The sequence below is a fragment of the Oscarella lobularis genome, chromosome 17 (genome assembly GCF_947507565.1).
Source record: "Oscarella lobularis chromosome 17, ooOscLobu1.1, whole genome shotgun sequence".
NCBI lineage: Eukaryota > Metazoa > Porifera > Homoscleromorpha > Homosclerophorida > Oscarellidae > Oscarella > Oscarella lobularis.
In genome coordinates, this window is record NC_089191.1 from 391,669 (window position 1) to 419,625 (window position 27,957).

The 27,957-nt window shown below is 41.0% G+C and overlaps 8 protein-coding genes across 11 annotated transcripts; 1 reads left to right on the forward strand and 7 right to left on the reverse strand.

The window, feature by feature from the left end:
- Nucleotides 1–20: 20 nt before the first annotated feature.
- Nucleotides 21–1,725, reverse strand: LOC136197388 (guanine nucleotide-exchange factor SEC12-like). The gene is made up of 8 exons (XM_065987140.1): nt 1,592–1,725; nt 1,173–1,535; nt 1,030–1,113; nt 849–970; nt 636–791; nt 505–583; nt 323–458; nt 21–267 (listed from the first exon to the last, which is right to left on the reverse strand). Exons 1-8 carry the CDS (start codon nt 1,703–1,705, stop codon nt 194–196), a joined length of 1,128 nt encoding a protein of 375 aa, XP_065843212.1. The 5' UTR covers nt 1,706–1,725; the 3' UTR covers nt 21–193.
- A 71-nt stretch (nt 1,726–1,796) lies between these two features.
- On the reverse strand, nt 1,797–5,470 carry LOC136197549 (E3 ubiquitin-protein ligase UHRF1-like). The gene is made up of 22 exons (XM_065987339.1): nt 5,269–5,470; nt 4,961–5,167; nt 4,830–4,898; nt 4,596–4,783; nt 4,460–4,538; nt 4,313–4,402; nt 4,213–4,259; nt 4,084–4,157; nt 3,897–4,006; nt 3,704–3,850; nt 3,569–3,649; nt 3,385–3,492; nt 3,227–3,331; nt 3,072–3,178; nt 2,940–3,024; nt 2,808–2,882; nt 2,678–2,752; nt 2,564–2,626; nt 2,404–2,509; nt 2,233–2,354; nt 2,070–2,177; nt 1,797–2,016 (listed from the first exon to the last, which is right to left on the reverse strand). Exons 1-22 carry the CDS (start codon nt 5,422–5,424, stop codon nt 1,870–1,872), a joined length of 2,349 nt encoding a protein of 782 aa, XP_065843411.1. The 5' UTR covers nt 5,425–5,470; the 3' UTR covers nt 1,797–1,869.
- Nucleotides 5,471–5,520: 50 nt separating this feature from the next.
- Nucleotides 5,521–7,936, reverse strand: LOC136197122 (ornithine decarboxylase-like). Of its 2 annotated transcripts, none has more exons than XM_065986829.1 (12): nt 7,526–7,936; nt 7,372–7,468; nt 7,246–7,322; nt 7,110–7,195; nt 6,931–7,063; nt 6,648–6,736; nt 6,515–6,596; nt 6,380–6,463; nt 6,257–6,332; nt 6,022–6,206; nt 5,838–5,967; nt 5,521–5,783 (listed from the first exon to the last, which is right to left on the reverse strand). In XM_065986829.1, exons 1-12 carry the CDS (start codon nt 7,625–7,627, stop codon nt 5,566–5,568), a joined length of 1,359 nt encoding a protein of 452 aa, XP_065842901.1. In that variant the 5' UTR covers nt 7,628–7,936; the 3' UTR covers nt 5,521–5,565. The 2 variants fall into 2 exon arrangements, with proteins under 2 accessions (XP_065842901.1, XP_065842900.1); XM_065986828.1 differs by having other exon boundaries at nt 5,838–5,970.
- A 302-nt stretch (nt 7,937–8,238) lies between these two features.
- Nucleotides 8,239–10,347, reverse strand: LOC136197123 (peroxisomal sarcosine oxidase-like). 3 transcript variants are annotated; one of them, XR_010672445.1, is made up of 10 exons: nt 10,211–10,347; nt 10,012–10,160; nt 9,746–9,962; nt 9,560–9,689; nt 9,449–9,501; nt 9,254–9,400; nt 9,052–9,204; nt 8,928–8,993; nt 8,738–8,872; nt 8,239–8,683 (listed from the first exon to the last, which is right to left on the reverse strand). XR_010672445.1 is itself a non-coding variant. In XM_065986830.1 (10 exons), exons 1-9 carry the CDS (start codon nt 10,310–10,312, stop codon nt 8,739–8,741), a joined length of 1,161 nt encoding a protein of 386 aa, XP_065842902.1. In that variant the 5' UTR covers nt 10,313–10,347; the 3' UTR covers nt 8,239–8,683; nt 8,738. The 3 variants fall into 3 exon arrangements, 2 of the variants coding, with proteins under 2 accessions (XP_065842902.1, XP_065842903.1); XM_065986830.1 differs by having other exon boundaries at nt 8,928–9,003; XM_065986831.1 differs by lacking the exon at nt 8,239–8,683 and having other exon boundaries at nt 8,711–8,872.
- LOC136197121 (DNA primase large subunit-like) lies at nt 10,337–12,606 on the reverse strand. Its single transcript, XM_065986827.1, has 16 exons — nt 12,427–12,606; nt 12,268–12,374; nt 12,064–12,218; nt 11,939–12,011; nt 11,792–11,884; nt 11,685–11,741; nt 11,552–11,632; nt 11,427–11,494; nt 11,296–11,374; nt 11,136–11,243; nt 11,016–11,090; nt 10,872–10,948; nt 10,774–10,823; nt 10,637–10,719; nt 10,514–10,582; nt 10,337–10,462 (listed from the first exon to the last, which is right to left on the reverse strand). The coding sequence occupies exons 1-16, from the start codon at nt 12,575–12,577 to the stop codon at nt 10,385–10,387; spliced, it is 1,404 nt and encodes a 467-aa protein (XP_065842899.1). The 5' UTR covers nt 12,578–12,606; the 3' UTR covers nt 10,337–10,384.
- A 47-nt stretch (nt 12,607–12,653) lies between these two features.
- LOC136197084 (syntaxin-7-like) lies at nt 12,654–14,060 on the forward strand. The gene is made up of 10 exons (XM_065986768.1): nt 12,654–12,815; nt 12,873–12,947; nt 13,005–13,074; nt 13,128–13,224; nt 13,275–13,352; nt 13,402–13,467; nt 13,517–13,651; nt 13,702–13,774; nt 13,818–13,900; nt 13,955–14,060. Exons 1-10 carry the CDS (start codon nt 12,728–12,730, stop codon nt 14,051–14,053), a joined length of 864 nt encoding a protein of 287 aa, XP_065842840.1. The 5' UTR covers nt 12,654–12,727; the 3' UTR covers nt 14,054–14,060.
- Nucleotides 13,949–15,395, reverse strand: LOC136197083 (uncharacterized). The gene has a single exon (XM_065986767.1). It carries the CDS (start codon nt 15,382–15,384, stop codon nt 14,194–14,196), a length of 1,191 nt encoding a protein of 396 aa, XP_065842839.1. The 5' UTR covers nt 15,385–15,395; the 3' UTR covers nt 13,949–14,193.
- A 30-nt stretch (nt 15,396–15,425) lies between these two features.
- LOC136197082 (HBS1-like protein) lies at nt 15,426–19,565 on the reverse strand. Its single transcript, XM_065986766.1, has 20 exons — nt 19,460–19,565; nt 19,344–19,409; nt 19,162–19,284; nt 18,993–19,112; nt 18,921–18,944; nt 17,954–18,035; nt 17,667–17,877; nt 17,546–17,615; nt 17,413–17,494; nt 17,135–17,218; nt 16,960–17,077; nt 16,757–16,903; nt 16,624–16,698; nt 16,455–16,572; nt 16,337–16,405; nt 16,181–16,285; nt 16,037–16,127; nt 15,873–15,981; nt 15,680–15,780; nt 15,426–15,626 (listed from the first exon to the last, which is right to left on the reverse strand). The coding sequence occupies exons 1-20, from the start codon at nt 19,500–19,502 to the stop codon at nt 15,470–15,472; spliced, it is 1,995 nt and encodes a 664-aa protein (XP_065842838.1). The 5' UTR covers nt 19,503–19,565; the 3' UTR covers nt 15,426–15,469.
- Nucleotides 19,566–27,957: the final 8,392 nt, after the last annotated feature.

The window sequence follows — 27,957 nt, forward strand, 5'->3', positions numbered from 1 at the left end:
GGCTGACGCAAAGACAAATATCGCCTCTGGTAATGGTCACAATGAAAAAGCACCGCGACACTGACAGTAATCGAGACACAATAATTGCATTCTACACAACTAAGGAGATGAGTACATGTCGTCTCGCAATAATCTAATCTCTTGAACGATTTTCAAATAATTAATTAGAGCCCAAGCGGCGGCGGCGGCGACACTATAGTGACAGTAGTAAGAAAATTAGAGCAATTAGGAAGGGAATGAAAAAGAGAATGATGACGCCATAGGATTCTAAAGGATAAATAATTGAACCGACTATTATATCGTATTGCGGCGGGGAACCTACTTTGTCTCTCCAAATTCGTATATTGACAAGTTCTGTCAATAGAAATCGAAGCTACGCCCATTTCTCCGTCACGGAGAGTCGTAAACGCAATACCAGTCACAAAAGTCTGATGAACGTTATCGACTCTTTTGACAAACTGAGCAAAAGAATGAGATAAAGGGGGGCAGGACGACTCCGCTCACTTGAAGTCCGTGAGACGACGTCTCATAAACGCCAATAGACCCACTCATAGTCCCAATTGCAACATAACTCCCCCCCAAACTAATATACGTATACATACGCATATATATAATTAAATTTTACGTGCACTTGCCTTGCATCCACTTTTGTAATAGTATCATTTGCCACTTTCGCGTAATCAATAAGTTTATATGATTCTCCGTGCCACTGGCAGAGATAGGATGCCACTGCACCTCGATTGGATACAAAGCCTGTGTATAGCCACACTTGACTTCTTTTAGAACCAAATCTATGAAAACATACACAGTGAGTATGATGTGTGTCGGAATCAATTCCATGATGATACCTGCACGTTCTATGTCTATATTGTTTTGCTCGCCAAATTCGGCTGGCGTCGAGCTTTGTGACGCAATTTCCTGTCGATAAATTCCACACGCAAGCTAGGCAATCCTTCGACACGGAAACAAGCTAAAACAACAATAAAACAAAACTATTTCTTATAATAATTAATCATAAGTAATAACCACCTGATCTCTACTATGATGAAAATCCAAGTCGTCGATTTCTCCCGTATGTCCCCGTAAAACCCATCCAGGCGACATAGCGGGAAACTATTTTAATTAAAAAAGCCTGTTGTGGATTCCTTAGCGCACGCTAGTCGCGCTCTCACCTTCCACGTTCGAACGCAACCGTCGCCGCCGCCCGTTGCCAAGACGCCCCCACTCGCGCTAAACCGGACGACGTTTTGAAACCCGGCGACGCCGTCTCGACCGAAATCCGTCATTTTCTCGGCGAAATTCGCCAAAACCCATTCGTCATTCGACGACGACGTCTTTCGGAGTCGCGCCGCCGCCGAGCCGCCGAGGCGAGTCATGGTGAGCACGTGACACGAGGCGTCTTGTCCCAGTGCGACGTAACGCTGCGGCGAATCGACGCACGCGTTCATTACCGATCGACTGCCGACGTCGTGCGTGCATATGCGAGTGCCGTGCGGATGGAGGTCGCCGATTCCGCGCGAAATTCGATAGATTTCCTGTGGCGAGGCCTCTTTTTTTCGTCGACTTTTGCTCGCGAGATGTTTGCGCCTACCACGCGGTTTGGAACGCCGGTTTTCGACGCGCCTCCGCCGCCGGCGACCAAGAGGCAGCCGTCTTTGAGCGAAGCGATGGCGAAGAGCGGATAATCGGCGGCAAACAGCGTCATTTCGTATCGAACACTCCCCGGATTGCACGTGGCTCAATCAGTAAATATTTCATACAGGATTAGTTAGTGACGTCACACCGTTAGCCACGTGCATAAAAGTTTCATTGATTCATATACCGTATGCCTGCCTCTAAAAGCTCTCGCACGTATGATGTGCAATTAAATTAGCGTCCTATTCCATAACTAGGAAAGAGAGCATGCAATGCAGCACTAAGCTGTTCATTCACTTTAGCCTTGTAATTTACACCCAAGCCTCTTCGACAGACAGAGCAAGAGTGCACGTTTGCTTTAAACGATCGCTTTAGACATTCCTAAAGAATCAATTAGTTCTCCAAGTCACATGATAAAAATCAATAATACCAACCTTGCATATATTATGAGCACATTCAGTTGTAATTGGCTCCCAGACGATTTCCTGGCAGCAGACACACGTGAGCTGCTCTTGAATTCTTTCCAGCAACTGGCCATCGTCCTTAAAATTCCGAAAAAATCAATACCAATTATAAGATAAATAAAAGGGGTCTCACCATATTGCTCAATAGCTCGTCCCACAATTTTTCATTGAGCTTGTCTGCCTTTATCAATTCAATTTGCTCACTTGTTAGCACGACAGCTTTCTTTGCTGCAGATTCTTCCAATCCATCTCCATCTAATAATATAATATAATATATGCCATGTGACCAATATTAATAATTTACCATGATTCAATTTTCTAGGCGATCCTTTCCTCTTTCTGGATCGAGCCTTAGAACTGCCGGGAGACGATGTCTTTCGCTTCTGCGAATCCAGATACCCATCAGGATACTAGAAATAATAAATAAATAAGAGAACACGTTTTTTAATGAAACAGTAGCGTACCTTAATTTTAATTCCGGCTTTTTGTATCTCCTTTTGTCCCTCTCGAGTCCACGGAGCCGGAGACTACTCATTGATAAAAATGAGTGAGCGAACGAGCGAGCATGCGCATCTTACCGGATCGTCGCGTCGAAGGAGATATCGCCATACAAGAAATCCTGACTTTCCTTTCTCAGACCAATACTTGACCACCTTAAATATTAAATACATATATATTAATTAAAATTGTGTAGAACTATTATCTCACCTTGTATGTCCCGTCATATCGAATTCCCTCTTTTGGAGCATACTTCGAAGTTTTCAAAAGTTTATAGCTACGAATCTACAAAGAAAATATATAATTAATTAGGTGTTTAATTACCTTCTGCTTCTCCCTTACAACTCTAACGGGCTTTCCGTTTTCCCAGTCCTTTGCTTCCGCTCCTTCGTCATTCAAAGGCGCGTTGCAATTCAACGCAAGAGCCCTGATATAAAATTGATCAATTAATTCCTAACATATATCTATTCAAACCTGTTTGTTTTTGTCAGTGTCTGGTCACATGACTGCGACGCCGTCCTTCGATTTCCCGACAAATCGCGACCTCCGCTTCCGGTATACGTAAAGGTCTCCCCTTCATCCTGGGGAGAAAAGATTAAAATAAATAAATCAATAGAGTGATATCTCACCAGATCGTCTTCATAGCCACCAGCTAAAACTATAGAAAATACGCCCTCTCCATCGCGACCGTGCATTCCTGCTACGTGGGGCCGATGTATGCCACACTCACTTGCCTATAAAATAAACTCCGAAATTAAATAATTTATGATGATGCGCTATGACTCACTTGAACTCGAAATTTCCACTGACTTCCCACGGGAATTTCGGGAATAGCTCCAAAATGATTTGGGGGAACGATAGTGCAGACTTTCGATCTTCCAACGCACGCCATTCCCTATAGAATTAAAATTACCACGAAATAAAATTACCACGAATTTATTGGTACTAATTATTTAATTTATTTATCTTACCCGTCCCCAATCTCGGTTCGTAGGCGTGGTCCTCTTCGACTTCACCTTCCTCGTTTCAACAGATTGACCCGGATTCACAACCTAACAACACTCACGTGACATAGCCTCGTTAATTAAATTAAAACGACGTCGTGCCTTCGATGAGTCGTTTCGACACCCGGGACAAAACCATTCGTCTGTATCCGGGACTTCATCAAGCGGCGGATCGAGGCAATAGATGTGATAAGCGTCGTCGCATTCGTCGCACAGAAGCTGCTTGTCCGGATCCGTTTTCTCGCCGCACTATCAAAAAATAAATAATTAAAAATTATTAATTGTGTGTGGTTACCTTATCGCAGCCGCAATATCGACACTGTGAACTGGGATCGTCCATACAGTGACGACAGTCCGGTACGCGTCGATTCGGTCCTTTGCTACCGTCATAGATTGTATCTAAACCTTATGGAGAAAATAATTGTTGTGTAGCGTGACGTCACGGCATATATTTTATTTATTTATTTATTTTGTTAGTGTACCTGGGTTGGGTTCGATTTTGTAGATACAGCCTAGAGCTGAAATTTGGCACTCCTCTTTGACAATAGTGTTGTCTCTGAGAAGAAGAAGAGATAGAAAAAGATTAATAAAAAAAAGTTGATTTATCTTACCCTAGGATCAGACGACAGTGGAGTTCTCTATAATCTTTATTTTCAACCTGGACAAAAACGTCAGTTCGCGTGTGGAAATTTTCACATAATCACGTGGTACTTTTTTAGTTATTTCCGCTTCATACCAATCGCCCAATTCCTTGGGTCGATCCGGATTATAATTCACCATGACCCTTTGGCCGGACGCAAGCTGAAGATCAAAATTTAATTTCAAACAACAGAGAATTTTCCCTCTATATTTTCATGCCTGATTCCACTGCAAAATTGTCTTGCACTTTGGATGCAAATCTTTCAGAGTCACCTTGAATATTCCAGAATCATCATATCTAATATTAATTATTAGATTAATAACGTTATATTTATTCTATGTGTGTTCTCCTCACTTGTCGTACTGAACAAAATAAATAACGTCATCATTCTTTTTCAATTCTTTTTTCTTTCTTTTTCGTCTTCCGTCAGCCGACTCGCAATTTTCATCGTCCTCATTTTCAATTCGTCGAAAAATCTTGACTACTTGGGCCTCGTACCAAGCTCCGGTCATCAAATTTCGGGCCTCAAGCCAATCTCCAACCTAAAACGCGACATTGAATTATAAACTAATAATTTGACACTAATACCTTATACAAATCTTTTTCGACGATCTCGTAACAAAATCCATTTTCCTCCGGCATCAAATGCGCGAAATCCTATTAGTAAAAAAAACACACGAGTTATTATGATAAGACGATCAATGCATTATTCAACGTACTGCGGAATTCCCATTGATATTTCCCGCCGTTTCGGCTCGAGGTCTCTTTTTCGGCGACGAAGACGCGCTTTCCTTCGTCGAAGATTCTTTTGGAGACGCCCCCGTTTCGCATCCGGATTCGCCGTCCTCTTCGTCTCGAACGATGACGATTTGAATCAAATCGTTCAGTCCGACGCCGTAGTCGAAGAGCGTGTTCGGATTCGCGAGCTAGAAGTGCAAAAACGTCTCGAAAAACGCGCACGTGGAGCGGCGAAGCGTCGGCGCGGCCGAACGAGCTCGAATCGATGCCGATTCTCGCGTTTACTTGCCTGTTTGCCTCGGAAAAAGAGACGCTGGTGCTCCGGCGAAGCGTCGAATTCGACGACAAGCTTTTCCTTGAGATCGGCGATTTTTGTCACGCGACTCAGGTCGCCGATGGAGACGATCTTGCCGCTGCCGTCCATTGAACGCACTTTCACCCACATTTTTGCAAAATGCACCAGGGCAAACGTATTCAGACTTGCGCTTCGCTTAGTGCTGCACGTGAGTCTAACGTGCGCTACACGACGTCTATAAACGCATTTTCAAGGTGCACCACGTCATGTTTATTAAAATATTCTATCTACTCACACAGACGAATTAACTGCGACAATCATGGAACTACTGAACAAAACAACGGGTTTTTTGCAGGGGCCCCCTTTGGGAAACAAGCTCTTCACATCTTGATCTTCTCCAGCCAGTAAGACGAAATCTTCCCAAACGTCAGCTGAGACGACGTAGTAGCTGAAGGAAACAGGAAAACCATTGAAAGAAGACGCCGCCGATTTGGTGTAAGCCCCCATATCTAAAAAAACAATATCAATAATTTTAATTATTAATTAATATTGATTTTTCTTACTTTCAAAGTAGAGCCAGTCACCGATCTCCAATTCCGGTAGCACGCATTTTTCCATGACGCAGTCCATAGAATCGCACGTTGGACCCCAGATGCTACAAACAGTAGCAACATCATCGCCACAGGAAGCCTTCTGCTGAAAAAAATCAATAATAATTAGAGAAATCACTAAATATTTTCTACCCACTTTGATGAGTTTTGGATGGACGGTCGCGTGATCAAAGAGCAAGCAATTGAAGGAGCTGTAAACCCCGTCATTGACATAATACATAAATTTGGCATCAATATCCGTCTTCTCTCCACTTTGATCCACCAGACGTTTTCCAATAATAGACACAGCCAAAGTGTGACTAGCGCACGCAAAGAAACGACCTAAGAAGAATTCAGAATAGATTAATTATTTAATAATTGATTTTTCTTACCTGGTTCTGCTATGATATCAATGCCACAGCCCTCTGGGAAGTGAACGTCAAGAGCGTTGTTCAATTCATCAGCAATCTAATTAAATAATTAATGATTAATTAGATTCTTTTTAATTAAATTACTTCTTCGAATGTGATTGGTGCTTCGTCTGCTCCCGGATATCCTCCACCAATATCAAGAACGGAGAAATCGAAACCCAATTTTTCCTATGAGAAAAAAACGTCAAAAATAGGCAATCTTTATTTTTAATTATTTACTGCAATGAGAAAGACTTCTTTGGAGGAAGCCACAGCATCAGAAAAAGGTTTGACGTCATAGCAGCCACTGCCAACATGAAAACTAAAAAAGGACATAAATTTGAAAATTCTCTATATAATTAATTGAGCATACCTGATTCCAATCACATTTAAATTCAATTGCTTTGCAATGGACAGCAAATGGTGGGCGTGGCAAGTTTCTGCTCCAAATTTGATTCCCAGCTAATAAAAAAATCAAAAATATCTTCAGTAGAAAAGGTCATTAGTAGAAAATTTTAAAATCTATAATGTTGAGTAGGACTGAATTCTATTTTAGCGAGTCTATAAATTATTCCTAATCAATGAGAATTCTAATTTAATTAGACTTCTCTATGGAAACAGAGTGTGACTCGCGAGAGAATTAAATTGACACTAACCTGACACAATGACTTGGAGTCATCAGCTCGGATTCTAAGTAGCAATTCAGCGGATGGAAAATATTTCTTGATTTTGAACAATTCGTATTCGTTGTCAAAAGTCATTCGTTTGACGTCATTTTGACACGCGAATCTAAAAGAAAAAAATTATTAAAATAATTCATTAATTATCTAATTACTTGAGGTGAGATATTTGTTTGCACGGATTAGCATAAACAATGCGAGACGAATCCAATCCCATATCAAGAACCGTTTTCATTTCAGACTACATATATTTGAATAAATCAATAATTAAATGTGTATTAATTTATTTACTTTGCTTGCACAGTCGAAGCCAAGGCCAAGTAAAGCGAGCGTTTTGAGGACAAGGGGGTCACTGTTGCACTTGAATGCTACAAAAAATCGTCACTTTTAATTAATTAATGAGATATTCAAAAATACCATAAAACGGCTCGACTCTTGGCAAATTCTTCTTCCACTGGTAGCACTTCTTGATAATTGTTCCAAGGTCTACGATATAGAACGAATCGTCCGGGTTCTGTAAAGAAAAAACGAGGTGAGGCCCCTTTTGAGGAAACGCGACACGCGGTCCTACCAAACGCCCCGAAACGGCGCAGTGGTCCGATACGACGTCCGTGAGAGATTTTTCGACGCGATATACGCTCGTGGATCCCAGCGTGGTACTCGTAGCGGCCATTTTTCTCGATCGCGTTCGCGTGGGCGATCGTTCCTTGATCTCTTCCCTTCTCGGCTCGTCTTTAGCTACGTCAGCTGGGATCCCAGGGCGGCTCGAAGTTCCAATCGAGCTGCTCGCGATAAAGGCAGAAGTTGTCGGTTTTACGGTTGCAGTAGATCGATAGCGGAATCGATCGCGACAAAATGTGGCTAAGTCCGGCGCGACGAAACTCCGGCAACGTGATGATTGCTTTTTCTGACTCGTACAACGACTCTCGAGTCCTCAAAGGCGACTTCGCGTGGCCCTAGAGCCTGATGCGTGATAAGATGACTGTGATTGGCTGAGTAGTAAACCACGTGCTTAGTGACGATTATCTCACCAGAGGTGTGCCGGGACTTCTTAGCGCGGTAAATTCGATTCAGTCAAGATCTCAACTCGATGTCTCAACAAAGCAACTCGTTTCCCGCGCCGATTTTTCCCGCGATAGATGCGTCGACGCTTCAAGTTCTCGGACTCGATCTAGACGCGAAAGTTCCCCAAGCGACGCCATTTCTTTTCAACGACGCCGTGCTCGCCGACGCGAGCGCCGATTCCGCTCTTTCGAGTCAAGCAACAAACAGCCAAGAAACGCGTCCACGAAAACCGCGCAATCAAAAATCGGAACGAGAGAAACACTACGACGTAACGCGCGCACAAACGAGTCACGTGAATCGCGCAAATTTCTTTCATGACAGAAATTCGTTCGCGATCTCGTCGCTCGCACACTCGATCCGACTCTGACCATGTCACAGCAGCCCGAAAACGCAATTCGAGCGATCACGAGTCGAATCGAAGAAGCCTTTCCCGAATTCGCCGCCTCGTCGCGCCAAAGAATACGCGATTACTTCAGAACGCGCCGTCGACGAGCCGAAACGAAACGAGACGTCCCGTATGACACGCCCGATGTCCGATGCAATATTTCCTCCTCGAGTTTATCGCAGGAATTCGATTCGAAATCGGTCGAGGCATTAGCTAGGGGTTATCGACAATCGGCCGCTCTTCTCATAAAAGCGGCAGAAGAGCTAGAAAAATTGATATCTATTACGAACAACAAAGATTAAATAGCACGTGATTTCGTTGTGTTATTAATACTCTATAGCGAGGATTTGATTGTGTGGGGAAAAAAGCGATTGATTCGAAATGGTTTCATGTTGTATTTTGGCGTTCGATTTGTTGCCAAATCGGCGAGAATCGAGCCAACAACAGGACCCATTTTGAATCCATGTCCTTGGTAGTGAGAAAAATTCAAATTCTTAATAAAAAAATCTCGCGTTTGATTTACCTGAAAATCCTGCCCCAATGATGATGTTATTGTGTATTGGATGAGAATCCAGGATGTAGTCTTCATCTGGGGTTTTCTAAAATTTTAATCTTGGGGCGAAATTAATTAATTAAAAATGCCTTACGGTATACATGCAATTTTCAATTATGACGGGCACCGGACTGAGTCCCTTGAAACGAGTTCTCACCAAATTCTTCATAAATTCCAAATCTCGTTCGTCTGCAATCATATCCCTCTCATCCGGGGATTCAATTTTAGTGCCGCTATGGCAACACAGCTGAAACGTAGAATTTCTCACACGTGGGTGCGCAAAACGATCACGTTACCTTAAAAAGTCCAGGATACTCCAAAACAGGTAATCCATAGTAGCAATGATCGGCATTGACATCATAGGAGGTGATATTAGGAAAAGAATCCACACTATAGTCCGCACTCCCATCCGTTTTCCAATACAATACGCGAATACGTGTAACCTAAAAATTAAGTAGCTAAAAACTAATTAAAAATATTACTGTATTTACCTGAAGAGGTAAATCAAGACCAAGTGGTTTTAATACGCGAGAAGCCCAAGGACCTATCATAAAAAATCAATCATTTAAACTCCCGTGATGTTTTTATTTATTGAAACCTACCCACTGTGAGAACGAGTTTTTGCGTGAAATAATCACCTTTCTGCGTCCGAACCCGAATCATCGATCCCGGTTCGATATCGATCACGGATTCATTAGTTTTAATAATTCCACCGTGACGAATAAATAGATCCTAAACAAGATGATTAAAAAAAATTTCTCGAAATTTCGTTTTTTTTTTGTGCATGCCTGAATCGTTTCTCTCGCCAAATCAGCTCTAAGTACCCCGGCAAACTGTTCCACTACGCCCTGCATGTCGTCGTCGAATCGCATTTGCGGATATCGTTTTCTCAGTCGATCTGCACAAAGAAGTTCCATTGGAATGCCTTGGTCTCGCAACGAGGCCTCCACTTGATGCATCCCGCCCCCTTTAGGCTTATGAAACTCAGTCAACAGACCGGTTGGCCTAGAAACGCCGTCAAATTAAGATATAGTGTACATTTTTCTCGCGTTACGTGAATAGTTTCTTCCCCGATTCGCGTTCAATCGATTCCCACATGGGAAAAGCGTCCTTCATCATTGCTACGTAGTACGGTCGATTGTAAGCCATCCTAGTTATGCGACTCGCTCCGTGAGAACTTCCCCTCGTGTGCAAACGATCGAACTGAGAACAATGTAGACAAAGTGGCTCGCTTTTCTCTCCTATATCCTAACCTGTTCGATGAGGAGAGTCTTTTGGCCTCTCTTTGCGAGAGTATAGGCAGTCGAACTGCCCTGTATTCCCGCACCAACGACAATGACATCGTAGGAACTCATTGTGCAAGTGCTCCTCCCCCGACGTTGATATGAAACAATGCACGTGTTTTTTTCGACAAATTGAAAGTCTAACTAATTATTTTTCAACAGTTTTTGGCTCTCTTCGAAATACTGATTCGGATGCTGAAGGGAAAATCCCGCTTCTTCAATCTAATCACGTATTAATTAATTATTTAAATTAATTCGTCAGTTTTTTCCTACTTTGTGTGTCAATTCGTAATATCGTACACAGGCAACTTGGTAGTGTTGTTCCTTGACCAATTTCATAATCTGTCCACGCAAAAAAATTAATATTACAATGTGTCTATCCCCCTCCACCCTCACATCTTCAATAGCACTCGAGGACAACTTGTAAGCTTGAAGCCGTTGCCTCAGAATATCGCCATCATAATGTTTGAACGGGCAACCTAATAAAAAAATAGATACAGATATAACATAGTCACTCTTTTAGTCTACTCTACCGTGATGGTCTCCCGTTCCAGGAGGGTTTGACGTAATAATTTTCATGCAACTGAAATATTTAATTATAATTAATTAATGATGGAGGACTAAGGGTGACCTATAGGGTGTGTAGTTGGCTCTTTTTCCTTCTTTACCATAACTGTGCCTCACGTTATAAGAATACGATTTATCAAACTGAAAAAATCAGATAGGCCACGTTAGTAATCAATACATTATTCATATATCTGATGTTTCTTCCTGCCTTATCGACCTCCATGATTTTTGTGAATTCCGTACGCCAAAATCGCAGGGCGTCATCAAGCGACAACCCAATGCCCTATAGAACAAATATAGATATACGAGGTTATCAAAAGTCTCTTACTTTCAGAAAAAGTCCGTACTGGAGTCGTCCAAAATGTTTCAAGTGATGATTCTCGCGCAAGGCCTGCTGCAATTGGCGCATGCATAGAGGAAACGACTCACGTGATAACTACAGTAAATATTCAATATCCATTAATTTCACTTTAAATTAAAGAACGTACGGGATCAATTTGCTCTGGAGAGATTTTTCCTGAACCTTTACCTGAAGCGCCTATAAAACTGTCGCCCAAATACTGATTACTAATAAAAAAATATTATGACTTAATAATGATCAAGTAGTGATTTATTTAACCTGAGATTTTTCAGTATTGGTACCACTCTGTCTTCTTCTTCTAAGCTGGGCAGTGCTCTAGCTGATACCTTTAAAATGTATGATTTCAATATTTGAATTGATTAATTTTCCGTGCTATGGCTGACTGCCAATGCTTGGGACAATAAGGAACGGTAGTAGCCTTGAAGAATAGTGACTAAATCAGAGCTTGGGACATATGCAAATCCCTAATAATTAAAATTTTATTAGGAAAGTGCTAGGTTTTATGTTTATGGCTACTTTTTCAAGATAAACTTGTCGCGATCGGATCAGATCCAAGGCTTCGACAAAAGGAATCTTCAGTATTATGAAATCAGTATAGAGATCACCAATATGTTCATGTATACCTTGAAAAATTCAGTCTGCTTTGCCATGTCCTGTTTCACTTGACCCTTTATGACAAGTTTATCTTTCTTCTCTTGTCTCTCCTTTTCAGAAATCTAAATCATATCAAAGTGCATAAATAAGACAATTTTTCTTAAACTTTCACGTACAGGTACATAGACAAGATTTTCTGCCTTTAGAAATGAAGGAACGTCTACGCCTTCTTTCTTCATTAAACGATACCTAAACATTAATTATTTAATTGGGAAACTGACATCCTAATCATTACTCTTACCTAAACAAATCCAATTCCTGATTCATAAACCAACGCTTTTGATCTTCGGACCGACAATAGGCGAGTCTCAGGATAAAGTGAGAAATATGATCGGCTCGTCTTTGAGAAAACATTTCTTGCATCTTTTTCTCCTCCATTCGACCCTCGTTCTCAAACTTCAAAACCAGATATTTATGAAAAAAATTATTAAACTCTTTTCAATACCGAAAGATTCAATAAGTTCGTTTTTCTCATCGCTTGGTCCATCGCTTTCTCGTACGGGTCACTGCCGCGTTTGTGCTTGATTCCAGCTGATTCCACCTCTTTCAGCACTGAAATAGAATTGAGAAATGCGCATAATCACATTCGTATCATTTGTATTACGTTTGAGTCGTTCTATGGCGAGTTTTTCGAATTCCTCCAAGTGAATCGTTTCGATCGGAGGGATTCTGTAGAGCTGAACGCGATGGGGATATCGCTGGAGCTTCAAGAACGCTGCATGCTCGTCCTTTGTTCGTCGACCGCTGAGAAGCATCGCGAGTCGTCAAAAGGCGCTCGATCGCAACCGGGGACTCAGACTTGTCAAGACCCGAATAGGTCGATATTACGTCACTTCTCAACACCCGTACAGTAAACGTCATTCTGCCTCGTTTCTCCCCTAAGCAAAGCGAAATCGAAGCGTGCCATGTCGAGAGGGGAGTTCGGAAGTCGGCAGGGTCCGATTCGCGATCTCGTTCCGATTGCGGGATCCAGTTTCGCTTCTTCGTCGAGCGGTTCGTCTCCCCACGGCCCACGCCATCGAAATGCGCCCGAAACCGCCTCTTTTGTAGGTCGAGACGGCGACAGCGAGTACATACGACTCAATAACAAAATTAAGACGAACATTCAGCAAATTTCGAGCAACGGTAACGCCCTCTATCTCAAAAGCGAAATTCCGCGTTGATTTCAATTTCCCCCCCAAGTGGCCGCCATACAGCGAATGGATAATCAATTGGGAACGGTTCACGATGGAGCCCCACTGCGACAAAAATTGTAGAAACGGAGAAAAGGGGAGACGTAAAAATGATTTTTGAATCTATTTTTAGAGCTGACGTACAAACGTCGACTGCTTTGTTGGCAAAAGATGCAAGCGTTAGTTTGCAACAATTGGCAAAACTGGACGGAGGATCCGAATCTGAACGAGTACAGTAGAGAAAACTTCAGACGTAGCAAAAATTAAAAATTGCGTATAGCAACAGAGAAAAATGCAGCAGAAACGTCTTACGGACAATTTCTCTCAAGTTTTGTCTCGTTTCAAGACAGTTGAAAAGGTAAATAAATTCTACGTAATTATTAAATTCTGACATTGTATCTAATTAGAGTGTAGTTGCCAAGCAAAAATCATTTGTTGAGAAAGCGAGGCGAACTGCATCATTTTCGGCAATGGTGAAAAATTAATTAATTAATTAAGTTCTAGAGATTAAATTGTCAATAGGATGATGATGACGAGAGTTCAGATACCACAGCTTTGATGCAACGTCAGCAGGGTGGAATGGCCGTACAGAAATTAGAAGGTGACGTCGATTTGGATTTGATACGGGAAAGGGAAGACGCAATTAAAAATATCGAAGTATTCAGAGCCTATAATATAACTCCCAAATTAATTAACATTACGTGTAGCAAACAATGACTGACGTCAATCAAATTTTCAAAGATTTGAGTGTGATGGTTTACGAGCAAGGAGACATGATAGGTAGGAAATCCAATATTGATTATTTTAGATAACTGGTATCTAGATAATATTGAGAGCAATGTTGAAGAGGCTCACGGTGACGTGCGAAACGCTAACGTTCAACTGGCCTCTGCAAGAGATCATCAAGTCAGTAGATATCAATAATGGAAAATTTATTAATTAAATATTGTCTAACCTTAGAAAAAGGCAAGAAAAAAGAAGTGCTGCTGTTTGATACTCTGCTTGATTGGAGTGGCAGTAATAGCTATCATTATCGTGGTTGCTATTAAAAAAAAGTAAGAATTGACGTCACTGTACTGTACATATATTGTAGTCGCGAGTCAGTGTGGGAAATGTAAGCGCAAAGAAAAAAAAAAAACGCAATAAAAAAATCAAAACAAAGAGCCCCAACTAGCATAAATGTACACAAACTTGCGACGTCACAACACATCAACCATAGGAAAAATAAGAAAAATAATAAGCTGACTACTATCTTCACTGGAATTCGATATTTCGACGTCGTAGCCAGGAACAACGAGGAATTCTCTACCGCTCCAACCGTCGTGACTCACAGCCATCCCATTCACTTTTCCGCACCCACTCCAAACAATCCCAGCCCTCGGACGCCCGTCATCTTTCCCAATCCATTGACAACCGCTATTGAGAACGATTCCCTCGGCGTAGAACTCACTATAGAACAATCGCATTCTTCTACCCCACGCCCCCTCCTCCAAGACGTTGCAACTCCGATGCCACTTGGATTCATAATCAGGATCAATATTAATATCCCAATCGACGGCTTCGTCAAATAGAACCTCCTCACTAGGCAACCCTTTCAATTGAATCCCCTCCTTAGCGTCAGTCATCTCTTCCGCGTCGATTCTCTCCCCCATTCGCCATGACAACATATTAAAATCGTCCTGCGGCGTTTGCAATTCCAAAGTGAGCCAGGGACCCGGCGCATGAACAACGCGCTGCCGGACAATCCAAGTCTCCCACGGTCGAACCTCGTATTCCCCCAACATCCCATAGAGACTATCGTCTTTACCAAATTGCTTGATTCCAGCAAGAAAGGCGGATTTGGTCACGCCAGCTTTTATACCCAAGCGCGTCATCACTTTCCCTAAGGTTTTATTATAAGGAGGAACGTCGAGTGGCGGGAAGAAATAGGCTTCTAATTTTCCGGGTCCTTTGCAATGTCCGTCGCAGACGAAGCCGGCGTGGACGTGACACGGGATGGGAGGGATTTCTGATGTCGTGCTGAAGCTCGGCGTGACGGCTGGACCGCCTATGTCGAGGATTTTTGTCAGGGGCCATTTGGAAGCGAAATCTCCCATTAGGGGCTGTTCTGCGATTTCTATTGCTTTTGGGAAGCTGATTTCGTCTCCGTTGTGAAGTTTGAAGTGGGTTATGCCTTCGTTCGGCTTCGGGAGTGCGTTTTCTGCCGCCGTTTTGGACATGACCCACCATTCGACGGGAACGTAGCCACGTGAGTCGACGTATTCTGGCTCGAAACGGCTGTTTTTGGCCAAGATGTCGCGTCCGGCGTACACTTTGCGATGAACAATGGCCGGCTGAGAGAATAGGATGCCTCTTTGAGCTGAAATTGTGGACGAAATCGCGGATTCCATGAGTAGCTATTTCCCCGGATCAACAACTGAAAGAAAAATAATCACGTGGAAAGTAAATCTATTGAACCCAATCCTAATGAGCGTTTCAACTAAAAATCTCAATTACAACACCAGCAGCGATAGTAGAGCCCCTAGATCGTAGCATAAACCGTCCTAAGTCTTTGCAGTCTTTATACAGTTCAACACAAATTGGGCGCTGTGGTTCAATCAGAACTACAGCTGAGGAATTCTTTCCTAGACACCTACAAGCACTGAGATACCAAAGCCTTTCCTAAATAATTAATAATTAACTAACCGTGGCTTCTTTCGAATTATCTCCCCTGAATTTCGATCCAGTGAGTGAACTAGTCTGTTCACAATGCCTGGCTCGTTGACAGACTGATAGTGAATAAGAACCTTGATAGAAACAAAACAAGTTCAGAAAGAAATACCATGCCAACACCCATCCCAATAAAAATATTAATAAAGCCCTTTTTAAAGTTTCTTACTGGAAATCCTCTTGTAATTGGTACATCAATGTTAAACACTATAATTTGAGCTTTGAATTTCGTAGCAGCTTTTACAGGAGACGAAGGAGCAGAGAGCACACTACCTATCCTAGATAGACAATTTCAGAGGAACTTCATTGTTTGTACAAAATAATTATTATTACGTCAAATCGGTCATATCAATGTCAATCACAGTTAGGGACACGTGGTCACCGGCAGCAGCCCACTGTCTGACTTCATCGTGAATAGAAATAGCTAAAGATTAACCAGGAAATAATGAAAAAAAGTATAGGGAAAAAGTGATATACCTTTGACCTGGCCTATTACTGCAGCAGGCATAACCAAGACTTGATCTGACACTTGAATATACCCGCAAAATACTTTTCCTGCTATAGTAAATCCGGCTCCAACACCTAGGCAATGAGTTCGCTTCGATAACAAACTAAATTCCTTAAGCTTTGCACCCTTGTAGACGTCTGATACGGAGCAGCGGAAAGGCCTTTCCGCTGATCGTTCAGGAGACTGGAAATTATCTAGAATTCGAGGTAATTTCTATGGTTATTTGATACACAAACGACGCACCAATGACGTCAAGTAGACAAGGACCCGAATACCATTCAACCAGTTTTGCAATTTTTGACTGACTCGTCAGATTTTCGCCGCCTAGTCCACTACAAGGTACGAACGTAATATTCGTTTCCTAGAAGAAACTATATGCACGAGAAAACGCCACTACTCAATGTATATCAACCTTAAATCCAGCTTGTTTCAAAAACAAAGTCAACTTCTTAACAATTTCCCGAAATCGAGCCTCCTCCCAATCAATCTAAGCACGAAAAGAATTCAATATAAAGACGGTGTACTAATACTACTCATCGTATTACTGTATCCATTTTATTGACGGCCACAGCGAGCTGTTTTACTCCTAGGGATCGTACTAGCATTGCGTGCTCCCTCGTTTGTCCGCCCGCATCGAAACCGGCCTCAAATTCTCCCCTCGCCGCGTCAATAACCATAACAGCGACGTCAGCCTTAAGAAATAAAGAAATCGGTCTACATCCCCCGAATAAAAATTCTCCTATTCTACTTGCGCGGCTCCCGTTATCATGTGCGGGATGAAGTCCTTGTGACCTGGAGCGTCGAGCAATGTGACCACTTTTTTGCTAGTTTCAAATTTTGTCATGGCAACGTCCATGGTTATTCCTCTACACAAAAGAAACCCCGTCCACGTCCACGTTGTGCGACAACCCACGCGTGTGTACCGAGATCTCTCTTCGCCAGTTTCGTCAAGGACCCATGCATATGCAAACGACGCTTTGCCAGCCTTTCTCGATTCATTTTCGTATCTAATACATAAGGTTGAAACCCTCCCGCCAATCCAATCTAGGGTTTTATAATAATAATAAAGTGAAAGACGGTCTCTCAAAGTGAAAGACCGTCTCACAAAGTGAAAGACCCTCCTGCCAATCCAATCTAGGGTTTTATAATAATTCTCCAAGGCCAACATTTCATAAAACCCTCTGAGATATTCTCTACGTACTTGTGCATAGCGCGTTGATTGACGCTTCCGAGGAGATAGAGAACGTGGCCCATCAAGGTACTCTTACCCGCGTCGACGTGACCTACACGAAACTGTGTCGTCGATATAAAAATTTCCCATTTTCTATAATTACCTATAACTACTAGATTAATGGATTCTTTTCCCGCTTTCCTCTTTTCCAATTCGCTCAATATGTCAAGGCTCTACATAAGGAAGTGTACCTGGAACACCCATTCAATAGGGAGCCTCCTTACTTGACTCCTTGAATATTGTTTTGATAACTTTCTACCATACGTTGGCCTCCTGGTAGCCGATCCCTCCTCTCGTTCCGGCGACGCCACTCGATCAGGAGTGCCCATTTCTCGCCTTGATCTCGACGGCGACGCGTGGGGCGACGTTTTGCGCGACGTGCCGACAGCGGGACTGGGCGATCGACTGGTATCGCGCGACGAGGGAACACTGAGACTATAAAAAACGAAGAAGTACGTTATTGATCCCCAATTCAAGGTAGTCAATTCAATATACCAAATCATTGATTTACCTGGTAGGCACTCTGAATGAGCTTTGCTTCTGATTCGATGAAGCTACGGTAACGATTGGAGTGCGACTTAAATCCTTACCACCTCATAAAAACAAAAAAAAACATGACTTACCCTTCTACTAACTGAACTTAGCACACTACGTATCTAGTATCTAAAAGGTCTATTAATCTTTATGACGTTTGCTTCGTTCGCTTGGCTTGAAGGGCCGTCTGTTTGTGTCCAAATGCCTGCGCTTGATTCCTCAGTGCAACATCGTCCGGCGACAGTGTCGAAAAATCAAACGGTTTTATGTCGTCGGTGTCAATCGAAGATGGATAGAAGTCTTGTAGCGACGGAACGCTGTCAAATGACCTCAACCGCGCGCACAGAACGTACGCAAACCGAGATGGAGAAGAAAGTGCAGAAGAATCATTTCGTCGCTGAATCGTCATCATCTCATTTACAGGTAAAGATTTGGGTGTCGTGGGGCCTGACTCGGAGGCTGCGTGCTCATTGGCTAGGTCTGCTAAACTAGGCGTTATGGTAGGTGGAAGGAGACCGCGTCTTTCTTTCTCTTTCTCCCTCGCTTCTTCCTGGGGAGGCTCAGGCAAAGTGGATAGTGAAAGAAGAGAAAATGAGGAGATATCTGACATAAGACTACTGAGATCAACTTCAGCAGTCTGCACTTGACTGGATACGTCTTCTGTCAGTGATGCCAATGAAGGAAGAGTCATGAAATCTGACTTATCTGCTAAGGTAGCCAAAGACGTTAATCCGAAATCACTCGACGGAGTTGCACTTTGATTCGCCGCCAGTTCAGCCAATGACGTATATGAAGAGGGTCCCCCACCCAATAACATGCTGAGATTTTCTACTGGGGTATCATCTTACCTTTGCAGTGCCATAAAGAGAAGAAAACAGAGCAGAAGAGAAGATAAAAGAGGCCAATGGTTAATATAAGAATAGCTATAGTATATAAAAGATCACCTTTATTTGACGAAGCTTCGTCTACTATATAAGAAAGATTAGGTATTTTATCAATTGATTTTTCTTGCACACCTGCTTTCCTACGATCCACAGCCTGTTGTACATTGTCGTCGTGCTGAAGACGAGTATGCCCTTCATCTATTCCCTTTCCCAAGACAGCTTTGATTTGAGCCAAGTCTGACTCTAAATTGCCTGAAAGAAAAATAACCAAAAAACTCGATGCATACAGTATTGCACTTGCCTGTTGCTGAGGCTTGGGGCTTCGATTCCGCTTCGGAGGCAGCCGCAGGCTGCTCGGACTGCTTCTTCATCAACGAAAAGAGAGACGTTTGACCTTGTTCGCCACGTCGATACATGAACTGTGCTGGAATACCGCGACGCTGCGATTTGCACCTACTTGTGAGTGTTTAGTGATGATTTTACCTGATGTTGGTGACAATGCTAGGTCTTCTTCGAGTGAATGGCCGGACATATAGTCGTCTTCGTAGTCTACGAGGCGATTTTCCCAAAGAGGGCCCCATCCGATCCTTGGCTTTTACCGTCGTTGTATTTAAGTTGACGAACATTTCGATGTCGAGACATGACGGTGAAAGGAGAGAGAAACGGGAAGAAACATACAACAAACCAAAGGTGCTATCGCGCGCTAGAGAAAGAAAGATGACAAACAGGCCAGATGCAAGGAAGCAAGAGAGACAGCAGCGACACGGAGCTCTTCTAGAGCGATTTATTGACTACATTGACAGAACGCAGACACACAGACAACGCAACAATGTCGTCCTTCAGCTTCCAATAGAGTGAAATTACAAGGGGCTGGCCAAGCCTTCTCCCTTGTAATAAATTACAGTGAAATTACAAAGGACTAGCCAACTCTTCTCCCCTGTAATAAATTACAGTGAAATTACAAGGGACTAGCCAACACTTCTTTCCTGTAATAAATTACAGTGAATTTACAAGGGACTAGCCAACTCAACTCCCTTGTAATAAATTAAAGTGAAATTACAAGGGACTAGCCAACTCTTCTCCCCTGTAATAAATTACAGTGAAATTACAAGGGACTAACCAACACTTCATTCCTGTAATAAATTACAGTGAAATTACAAGGGACTAGCCAACACTTCTTTCCTGTAATAAATTACAGTAAATTTACAAGAGACTAGCCAACTCAACTCCCTTGTAATAAATTACAGTTAATTTACAAGGGACTAGCCAACTGAACTCCCTTGTAATAAATTACAGAAAAATTACAAGGGACTAGCCAACTCTTCTTCCCTGTAATAAATTACAGTGAAATTACAAGGGAGTAGTTGTAGCCGTTGTAGTAGTTGTAGCCTTTGTAGCCGTTGTAGTCGTTGTAGTCGTTGTAGTAGTTGTAGCCTTTGTAGTAGTTGTAGCCTTTGTAGTAGTTGTAGCCTTTGTAGTAGTTGTAGCCGTTGTAGTAGTTGTAGCCGTTGTAGTCGTTGTAGCCGTTGTAGCATTTGTAGCCGTTGTAGTCGTTGTAGCCGTTGTAGTCGTTGTAGCCGTTGTAGTTGTTGTAGCCTTTGTAGCCGTTGTAGTTGTTGTAGCCTTTGTAGCCGTTGTAGTAGTTGTAGCCTTTGTAGCCGTTGTAGTAGTTGTAGCCTTTGTAGCCGTTGTAGCCGTTGTAGCAGTTGTAGCCGTTGTAGCCGTTGTAGTAGTTGTAGCCTTTGTAGTAGTTGTAGCCTTTGTAGTAGTTGTAGCCTTTGTAGTAGTTGTGGGACAATTTGTCCTGGGGACAATTTGTCCTGGGACAATTTGTCCTGGGGAAAATTTCTCCTGGGACAATTTGTCCTGGGACAATTTGTTCTGGGGACAATTTCTCCTGGGAACAATTTGTCCCCAGGACAAATTGTCCTGGCACAATTTGTCCCGGGACAATTTGTCCTGGGACAATTTGTCCTGGGACAATTTGTCCTGGGACAATTTGTCCTGGGACAATTTGTCCTGGGACAATTTGTCCTGGGGACAATTTGTCCTGGGGACAATTTGTCCTGGGACAATTTGTCCTGGGGACAATTTGTCCTGGGACAATTTGTCCTGGGACAATTTGTCCTGGGACAATTTGTCCTGGGACAATTTGTCCTGGGGACAATTTGTCCTGGGGACAATTTGTCCTGGGACAATTTGTCCTGGGACAATTTGTCCTGCGACAAATTGTCCTGGGACAATTTGTCCTGGGACAATTTGTCCTTGGACAATTTGTCCTGGGACAATTTGTCCTAAGACAATTTGTCCTGGGAGAATTTGTCCTGGGACAATTTGTCCTGGGGACAATTTGTCTTGGGGACAATTTGTCCTGGGACAGTTTGTCCTGGGACAATTTGTCCTGGGACAGTTTGTCCTGGGACAATTTGTCCTGGGGCCAATTTGTCCTGGGGACAATTTGTCCCCAGGACAAATTGTCCTGGCTAAATTTGTCCTGGGACAATTTGTCCTGGGACAATTTGTCCTGGGACAATTTGTTCTGGGACAATTTGTCCTAGGGACAATTTGTCCTGGGAGAATTTGTCCTGGGGACAATTTGTCCTGGGACAATTTGTCCTGGGACAATATGTCCTGGGGACAATTTGTCCTGGGGACAATTTGTTCTGGGACAATTTGTCTTGGGACAATTTCTCCTGGGGACAATTTGTCCCTAGGACAATTTGTCCTCGGGACAAACTGTCCTGGGACAATTTGTCTTACGACAACTTGTCCTGGGACAATTTGTCCTGGGACAATTTGTCCTGGGACAATTTGTCCTGGGACAATTTGTCCTTGGGACAATTTTTCCTGGGGACAATTTGTCCTGGGGACAATTTGTCCTGGGGACAATTTGTTCTGGGGACAATTTGTCTTGAGGACAATTTGTCCTGGGGACAATTTGTCCTGGGACAATTTGTCCTGGGCCAATTTGTCCTGGGACAATTTGTCCTGGGACAATTTGTCCTAGGCACAATTTGTCCTGGGAACAATTTGTCTTGGGGACAATTTGTCCATAGACAATTTGTCCTGGGACAAATTGTCCTGGCACAATTTGTCCTGGGACAATTTGTCCTGGGCACTATTTGTCCTGGCACAATTTGTCGTGTGACAATTTGTCCTGGGGACAATTTGTCCTGGGGACAATTTGTCCTAGGACAATTTGTCCTGGGACAAGTTGTCCTGAGACGATTTGTCCTTGGGACAATTTGTCTCGGGAACAATTTGTCCTGGGACAATTTGTCCTGGGGACAATTTGTCCTGGAGACAATTTGTCCTAGGACAATTTGTCCTAGGAGATTTTGTCCTGAGACAATATGTCTTTGGATAATTTGTCCTGGGACAATTTGTCCTGGGAGAATTTGTCCTGGGGACAATTTGTCCTGGGGACAATTTGTCCTGGGGACAATTTGTCCTGGGACAATTTGTCCTTGGGACAATTTGTCCTGGGACAATTTGTCCTAGGACAATTTGTCCTGGGACAATTTGTCCTGGGACAATTTGTCGTGGGGACAATTTGTCCTGGGGACAAATTGTCCTTCACAATTTGTCCTGGGACATTTTGTCCTGGGACAATTTGTCCTGGGGACAATTTGTCCTGGGGACAATTTGTCCAGGGGACAATTTGTCCTGGGGACAATTTGTCCCCAGGACAAATTGTCCTGACACAATTTGTCCTGGGACAATTTGTCCTGGGACAATTTGTCCTGGGGACAATTTGTCCTGGGGACAATTTGTCCTGGGGACAATTTTTCCTGGCACAATTTGTCCTGGGACAATTTGTCCTGGGACAATTTGTCCTGGGGACAATTTGTCCTGGGGACAATTTGTCGTGGGGACAATTTGTCCTGGGGACAATTTGTCCTTCACAATTTGTCCTGGGACAATTTGTCCTGGGACAATTTGTCCTGGGAGGATTTGTCCTGGGACGATTTGTCCTGGGACAATTTGTCCCCAGGACAATTTTTCCTGGGGACAATTTGTTTCCAGGACAATTTGTCCTGGGGCAATTTTTCCTTCTACAATTGTTCCTTGAAATTCTAAGTTAATTCAGAATAAATTCTGCATTAATGCAGAATAAATTCCCGATTTATTCTGCATTAATTAAGAATTAATTCTGCATTTATTCAGAATTAATTCTGCAATAAATGAAAATAAATTCTGCATTATTTCAGAATAAATTCTGCATTAATCTAGAATAATTTCAGAATAAATTCTGAATTAATTGAGAATAAATTTCGCATTTATTCTGCAATAATTGAGAATAAATTCTGCATAATTTTGCATTTATTCAGAATAAATTTCGCATTTATTCTGCATTAATTTAGAATTTATTTTGCATTTTATCAGAATTAATTCTGCAATAATTCAGAATAAAATCTGAATTAATTCAGAATTATTTCTGAATTAATGCAGAATTTATTCTCAATTAATGCAGAATTTATTCTGAATTAATGCAGAATTTATTCTCAATTAATGCAGATTTTATTCTGAATTAATGCTGAATTTTATTCTGAATTAATGCAGAATAAATTCTTCATTAATTCTTCATTAATTCTACATTAATTCAGTATAAATTCTGAATTAATTCAGAATAAATTCTGAATTAATTCAGAATAAATCCTGCATTAAGTCAGAATAAATTCTGTGTTTATTCAGAGAATGTGAGATTTTTTCGCGATGTTTTAGCGCGCGTTACACTCGAAAAGCCCTGCTCGTCGTTCGTCTCAAGTGCATCGCTTAGCGAGCGAGTTTGAGGTTCTTGATCGACTTCTTGTCGTGTTCCGTCACGTTCTGAACGGTTATTGCTAAGTTTTTCGTCGTCATGGCGTTTCGGGGTGTACGAGCGATCTTTTAGAACGATCGCCGACGTATCGTCGACTCACGACGGAGCGCCTGTCGTTTTCTTCACCTTACATACGATCATGGATGCTTCATGGCAGCGTAGCTCTCGTAAAGAATATAGAATGTTGAAAAGAAAGCTGAAGCACCTTGTCTACGTAAGTTCACGATCTTTTATTCCGCATTAATTCAGAATTAATTCTGTATTTATTCAGAATTAATTCTACATTAATTCAGAATAAATTCTGCATTAATTCAGAATAAAATCCGCATTTTTTCTGCATTAATTCAGAATTAATTCTGCATTTATTCAGAATAAATTCTGCATTAATTCAGAATAAATTCTGCATTAATTCAGAATTAACTCTGAATTAATTCAGAATAAATGCTACATTTATTCAGAATAAATTCTGCATTAATTCAGAATAAGTTCTGCATTAGTTCAGAATAAATTCTGCATTAATTCAGAATAAATTCTGAATTAATTCTGCATTAATTCAGAATTGATTCTGCATTTATTCAGAATTAATTTTGTATTAATTCAGAATAAATTCTGCATTAGTTCAGAATAAATTCTGCATTAATTCAGAATAAATTCTGAATTAATTCTGCATTAATTCAGAATAAATTCTGCTTTAATTCAGAATAAATTCTGCATTTATTCAGAATAAATTCTGCATTAATTCAGAATAAGTTCTGCATTAATTCAGAATAAATTCTGCATTAATTCAGAATAAATTCTGCATTTATTCAGAATAAATTCGGTATTAGTTCCGAATAAATTCTGCATTAATTCAGAATTAATTCTGTATTTATTCAGAATTAATTCTGCATTAATTCAGAATAAATTCTGCATTAATTCAGAATAAATTCCGCATTTTTTCTGCATTAATTCAGAATTAATTCTGCATTTATTCAGAATAAATTCTGAATTAATTCTGCATGAATTCAGAATTAATTCTGCATTTATTCAGAATTAATTTTGCATTTATTCAGAATAAATTCTGCATTAATTCAGAATAAATTCTGCTTTAATACAGAATAACTTCTGCATTTATTCAGAATAAATACTGCATTAATTCAGAATAAATTCTGCATTAATTCAGAATAAATTCTGCATTAATTCAGAATAAATTCTGCATTTATTCAGAATAAATTCGGCATTAGTTCCGAATAAATTCTGCATTAATTCAGAATAAATTCTGCTTTTATTCAGAATAAGTTCTGCATTAATTCAGAATAAATTCTGCATTAATTCAGAATAAATTCTGAATTAATTCTGCATTAATTCAGAATTGATTCTGCATTTATTCAGAATAAATTCTGCATTAATTCAGAATAAATTCTGCATTAGTTCAGAATAAATCCTGCATTAATTCAGAATAAATTCTGAATTAATTCTGCATTAATTCAGAATAAATTCTGCATTAATTCAGAATACCTTCTGCATTTATTCAGAATAAATTCTGCATTAATTCAGAATAAATTCTGCATTAATTCAGAATAAATTCTAAATTAATTCAGAATAAATTCTGCATTAATTCAGAATAAATTCTGAATTAATTCTGAATTAATTCTGCATTAATGCAGAAATTATTCTAGATTAATTCAGAATAAATTCTGCATTAATTCAGAAAAAATTCTCCATTAATTCAGAATAAATTCTGCATTAATTCAGAATAAATTTTACATTTATTCGGAATAAATTCTTCATTAATTCAGAATAAATTCCGCATTTCTTCTGCATTAATTCAAAATTAATTCTGCATTTATTCAGAATTAATTCTGCATTTATTCAGAATTTGTCTTGGGTACAATTTGTCCCCAGGACAAATTGTCCTGGGACAATTTGTCTTGGGACAATTTGTCCTGGGACAATTTGTCCTGGGGACAATTTGTCCTGGGGACAATTTGTCCTTGGGACAATTTGTCCTAGGACAATTTGTCCTGGGGACAATTTGTCCTAGGACAATTTGTCCTGGGACAATTTGTCTTGGGGACAATTTGTCCTGGGGACAATTTGTCCTGGGACAATTTGTCCTGGGACAATTTGTCCTGGGGACAATTTGTCCTGGGACAATTTGTCCTGGGACAATTTGTCCTCGGGACAATTTGTCCTGGGGACAATTTGTCCTGGGACAATTTGTCCTGGGACAATTTGTCCTGGGACAATTTGTCCTGGGACAATTTGTCCTGGGGACAATTTGTCCTGGGACAATTTGTCCTATGACAATTTGTCCTGGAAGAATTTGTCCTGGGACAATTTGTCCTGGGACAATTTGTCCTGGGAGAATTTGTCCTGGGACAATTTTTCCTGGGGACAATTTGTCCTGGGGACAATTTGTCCTGGGACAATTTGTCCTGGGGACAATTTGTCCTGGGACAATTTGTTCTAGGGACAATTTGTCCTGGGACAATTTGTCCTGGAAATTCTAAATTAATTCAGAATAAATTCTGCATTAATGCAGAATAAATTCTGCATTTATTCTGCATTAATTCAGAATTAATTCTGCATTTATTCAGAAGTAATTCTGCATTAATTAAGAATAAGTTCTGCATTAATTAAGAATAAGTTCTGCATTAATTCAGAATAAATTCTGCAATAATCTATAATAAATTCTGCATTAAGTCAGAATAATTTTTTCATTAATTCAGAATAATTTCCGATTTTATTCTTCAATAATTCAGAATTAATTCTGCTTTTATTCAGAATTAATTCTACATTAATTCAGTATAAATTCTGAATTAATTCAGAATAAATTCTGAATTAATTCAGAATAAATCCTGCATTAAGTCAGAATTAATTCTGTGTTTATTCAGAGAATGTGAGATTTTTTCGCGATGTTTTAGCGCGCGTTACACTCGAAAAGCCCTGCTCGTCGTTCGTCTCAAGTGCATCGCTTAGCGAGCGAGTTTGAGGTTCTTGATCGACTTCTTGTCGTGTTCCGTCACGTTCTGAACGGTTATTGCTAAGTTTTTCGTCGTCATGGCGTTTCGGGGTGTACGAGCGATCTTTTAGAACGATCGCCGACGTATCGTCGACTCACGACGGAGCGCCTGTCGTTTTCTTCACCTTACATACGATCATGGATGCTTCATGGCAGCGTAGCTCTCGTAAAGAATATAGAATGTTGAAAAGAAAGCTGAAGCACCTTGTCTACGTAAGTTCACGATCTTTTATTCCGCATTAATTCAGAATTAATTCTGTATTTATTCAGAATTAATTCTGCATTAATTCAGAATAAATTCTGCATTAATTCAGAATAAAATCCGCATTTTTTCTGCATTAATTCAGAATTAATTCTGCATTAATACAGAATAAATTTCGCATTTATTCTGCATTAATTCAGAATTAATTCTGCATTTATTCAGAATAAATTCTGCATTAATTCAGAATAAATTCTGCATTAATTCAGAATTAATTCTTAATTAATTCAGAATAAATGCTACATTTATTCAGAATAAATTCTGCATTAATTCAGAATAAGTTCTGTATTAATTCAGAATAAATTCTGCATTAATTCAGAATAAATTCCGCATTTATTCAGAATAAATTCGGCATTAGTTCCGAATAAATTCTGCATTAATTCAGAATAAATTCTGCATTAATTCGGAATTAATTCTGAATTAATTCTGCATTTATTCAGAATTTGTCCTGGGGACAATTTGTCCCCAGGACAAATTGTCCTGGGACAATTTGTCCTGGGGACAATTTGTCCTGGGACAATTTGTCCTAAGACAATTTGTCCTGGGAGAATTTGTCCTGTAACAATTTGTCCTGGGACAATTTGTCCTGGGGCCAATTTGTCCTGGGGACAATTTGTCCCCAGGACAAATTGTCCTGGCACAATTCGTCCTGGGACAATTTGTCCTGGGACAATTTGTCCTGGGGACAATTTGTCCTGGGGACAATTTTTTCTGGGACAATTTGTCTTGGGACAATTTGTCCTGGGGACAAATTTGTCCTCGGGACAAATTGTCCTTGGACAATTTGTCTTACGACAATTTGTCCTGGGACAATTTGTCCTGGGACAATTTGTCTTAGGACAATTTGTCCTGGAACAATTTGTCCTGGGACAATTTGTCCTGGGGACAATTTGTCCTGGGGACAATTTGTCCTGGGACAATTTGTCCTGGGACAATTTGTCCTGGGACAAATTGTCCCCAGGACAATTTGTCCTGGGACAATTTGTCCTAAGACAATTTGTCCTGGGAGAAT

What these genes read in the sequence shown, in the direction of transcription:
- LOC136197122 (XM_065986828.1), bottom strand. Translation starts at nt 7,627, where the DNA reads ATGGCCGCTACGAGTACCACGCTGGGATCCACGAGCGTATATCGCGTC. An exon ending in TTAAATGTGATTGGAATCAG is followed by an intron (nt 6,597 to 6,647) that starts GTATGCTCAATT and finishes GTCCTTTTTTAG; the next exon opens with TTTTCATGTTGGCAGTGGCT. An exon ending in CACCAATCACATTCGAAGAA is followed by an intron (nt 6,333 to 6,379) that starts GTAATTTAATTA and finishes TTATTTAATTAG; the next exon opens with ATTGCTGATGAATTGAACAA.
- LOC136197388 (XM_065987140.1), bottom strand. Translation starts at nt 1,705, where the DNA reads ATGACGCTGTTTGCCGCCGATTATCCGCTCTTCGCCATCGCTTCGCTC. An exon ending in CCGGCGTTCCAAACCGCGTG is followed by an intron (nt 1,536 to 1,591) that starts GTAGGCGCAAAC and finishes GCCTCGCCACAG; the next exon opens with GAAATCTATCGAATTTCGCG. An exon ending in TATAGACATAGAACGTGCAG is followed by an intron (nt 792 to 848) that starts GTATCATCATGG and finishes ATGTTTTCATAG; the next exon opens with ATTTGGTTCTAAAAGAAGTC.
- LOC136197121 (XM_065986827.1), bottom strand. Translation starts at nt 12,577, where the DNA reads ATGCTTCTCAGCGGTCGACGAACAAAGGACGAGCATGCAGCGTTCTTG. An exon ending in CGAACTTATTGAATCTTTCG is followed by an intron (nt 12,219 to 12,267) that starts GTATTGAAAAGA and finishes CTGGTTTTGAAG; the next exon opens with TTTGAGAACGAGGGTCGAAT. An exon ending in CAGGAATTGGATTTGTTTAG is followed by an intron (nt 12,012 to 12,063) that starts GTAAGAGTAATG and finishes ATTAATGTTTAG; the next exon opens with GTATCGTTTAATGAAGAAAG.
- LOC136197549 (XM_065987339.1), bottom strand. Translation starts at nt 5,424, where the DNA reads ATGTGGGTGAAAGTGCGTTCAATGGACGGCAGCGGCAAGATCGTCTCC. An exon ending in TCTTTTTCCGAGGCAAACAG is followed by an intron (nt 5,168 to 5,268) that starts GCAAGTAAACGC and finishes TTGCACTTCTAG; the next exon opens with CTCGCGAATCCGAACACGCT. An exon ending in CGAACCGAGATTGGGGACGG is followed by an intron (nt 3,493 to 3,568) that starts GTAAGATAAATA and finishes TTAATTCTATAG; the next exon opens with GGAATGGCGTGCGTTGGAAG.
- LOC136197083 (XM_065986767.1), bottom strand. Translation starts at nt 15,384, where the DNA reads ATGGAATCCGCGATTTCGTCCACAATTTCAGCTCAAAGAGGCATCCTA.
- LOC136197123 (XM_065986830.1), bottom strand. Translation starts at nt 10,312, where the DNA reads ATGAGTTCCTACGATGTCATTGTCGTTGGTGCGGGAATACAGGGCAGT. An exon ending in TCGGGGAAGAAACTATTCAC is followed by an intron (nt 9,963 to 10,011) that starts GTAACGCGAGAA and finishes CGGCGTTTCTAG; the next exon opens with GCCAACCGGTCTGTTGACTG. An exon ending in TTGAAAATTGCATGTATACC is followed by an intron (nt 9,004 to 9,051) that starts GTAAGGCATTTT and finishes TTAAAATTTTAG; the next exon opens with AAAACCCCAGATGAAGACTA.
- LOC136197084 (XM_065986768.1), top strand. Translation starts at nt 12,728, where the DNA reads ATGTCGAGAGGGGAGTTCGGAAGTCGGCAGGGTCCGATTCGCGATCTC. An exon ending in TTTCGCTTCTTCGTCGAGCG is followed by an intron (nt 12,816 to 12,872) that starts GTTCGTCTCCCC and finishes CCTCTTTTGTAG; the next exon opens with GTCGAGACGGCGACAGCGAG. An exon ending in ACGCAATTAAAAATATCGAA is followed by an intron (nt 13,652 to 13,701) that starts GTATTCAGAGCC and finishes CATTACGTGTAG; the next exon opens with CAAACAATGACTGACGTCAA.
- LOC136197082 (XM_065986766.1), bottom strand. Translation starts at nt 19,502, where the DNA reads ATGTCTCGACATCGAAATGTTCGTCAACTTAAATACAACGACG. An exon ending in ATTGATATGACCGATTTGAC is followed by an intron (nt 15,982 to 16,036) that starts GTAATAATAATT and finishes TTGTCTATCTAG; the next exon opens with GATAGGTAGTGTGCTCTCTG. An exon ending in CAATTACAAGAGGATTTCCA is followed by an intron (nt 15,781 to 15,872) that starts GTAAGAAACTTT and finishes GTTTCTATCAAG; the next exon opens with GTTCTTATTCACTATCAGTC.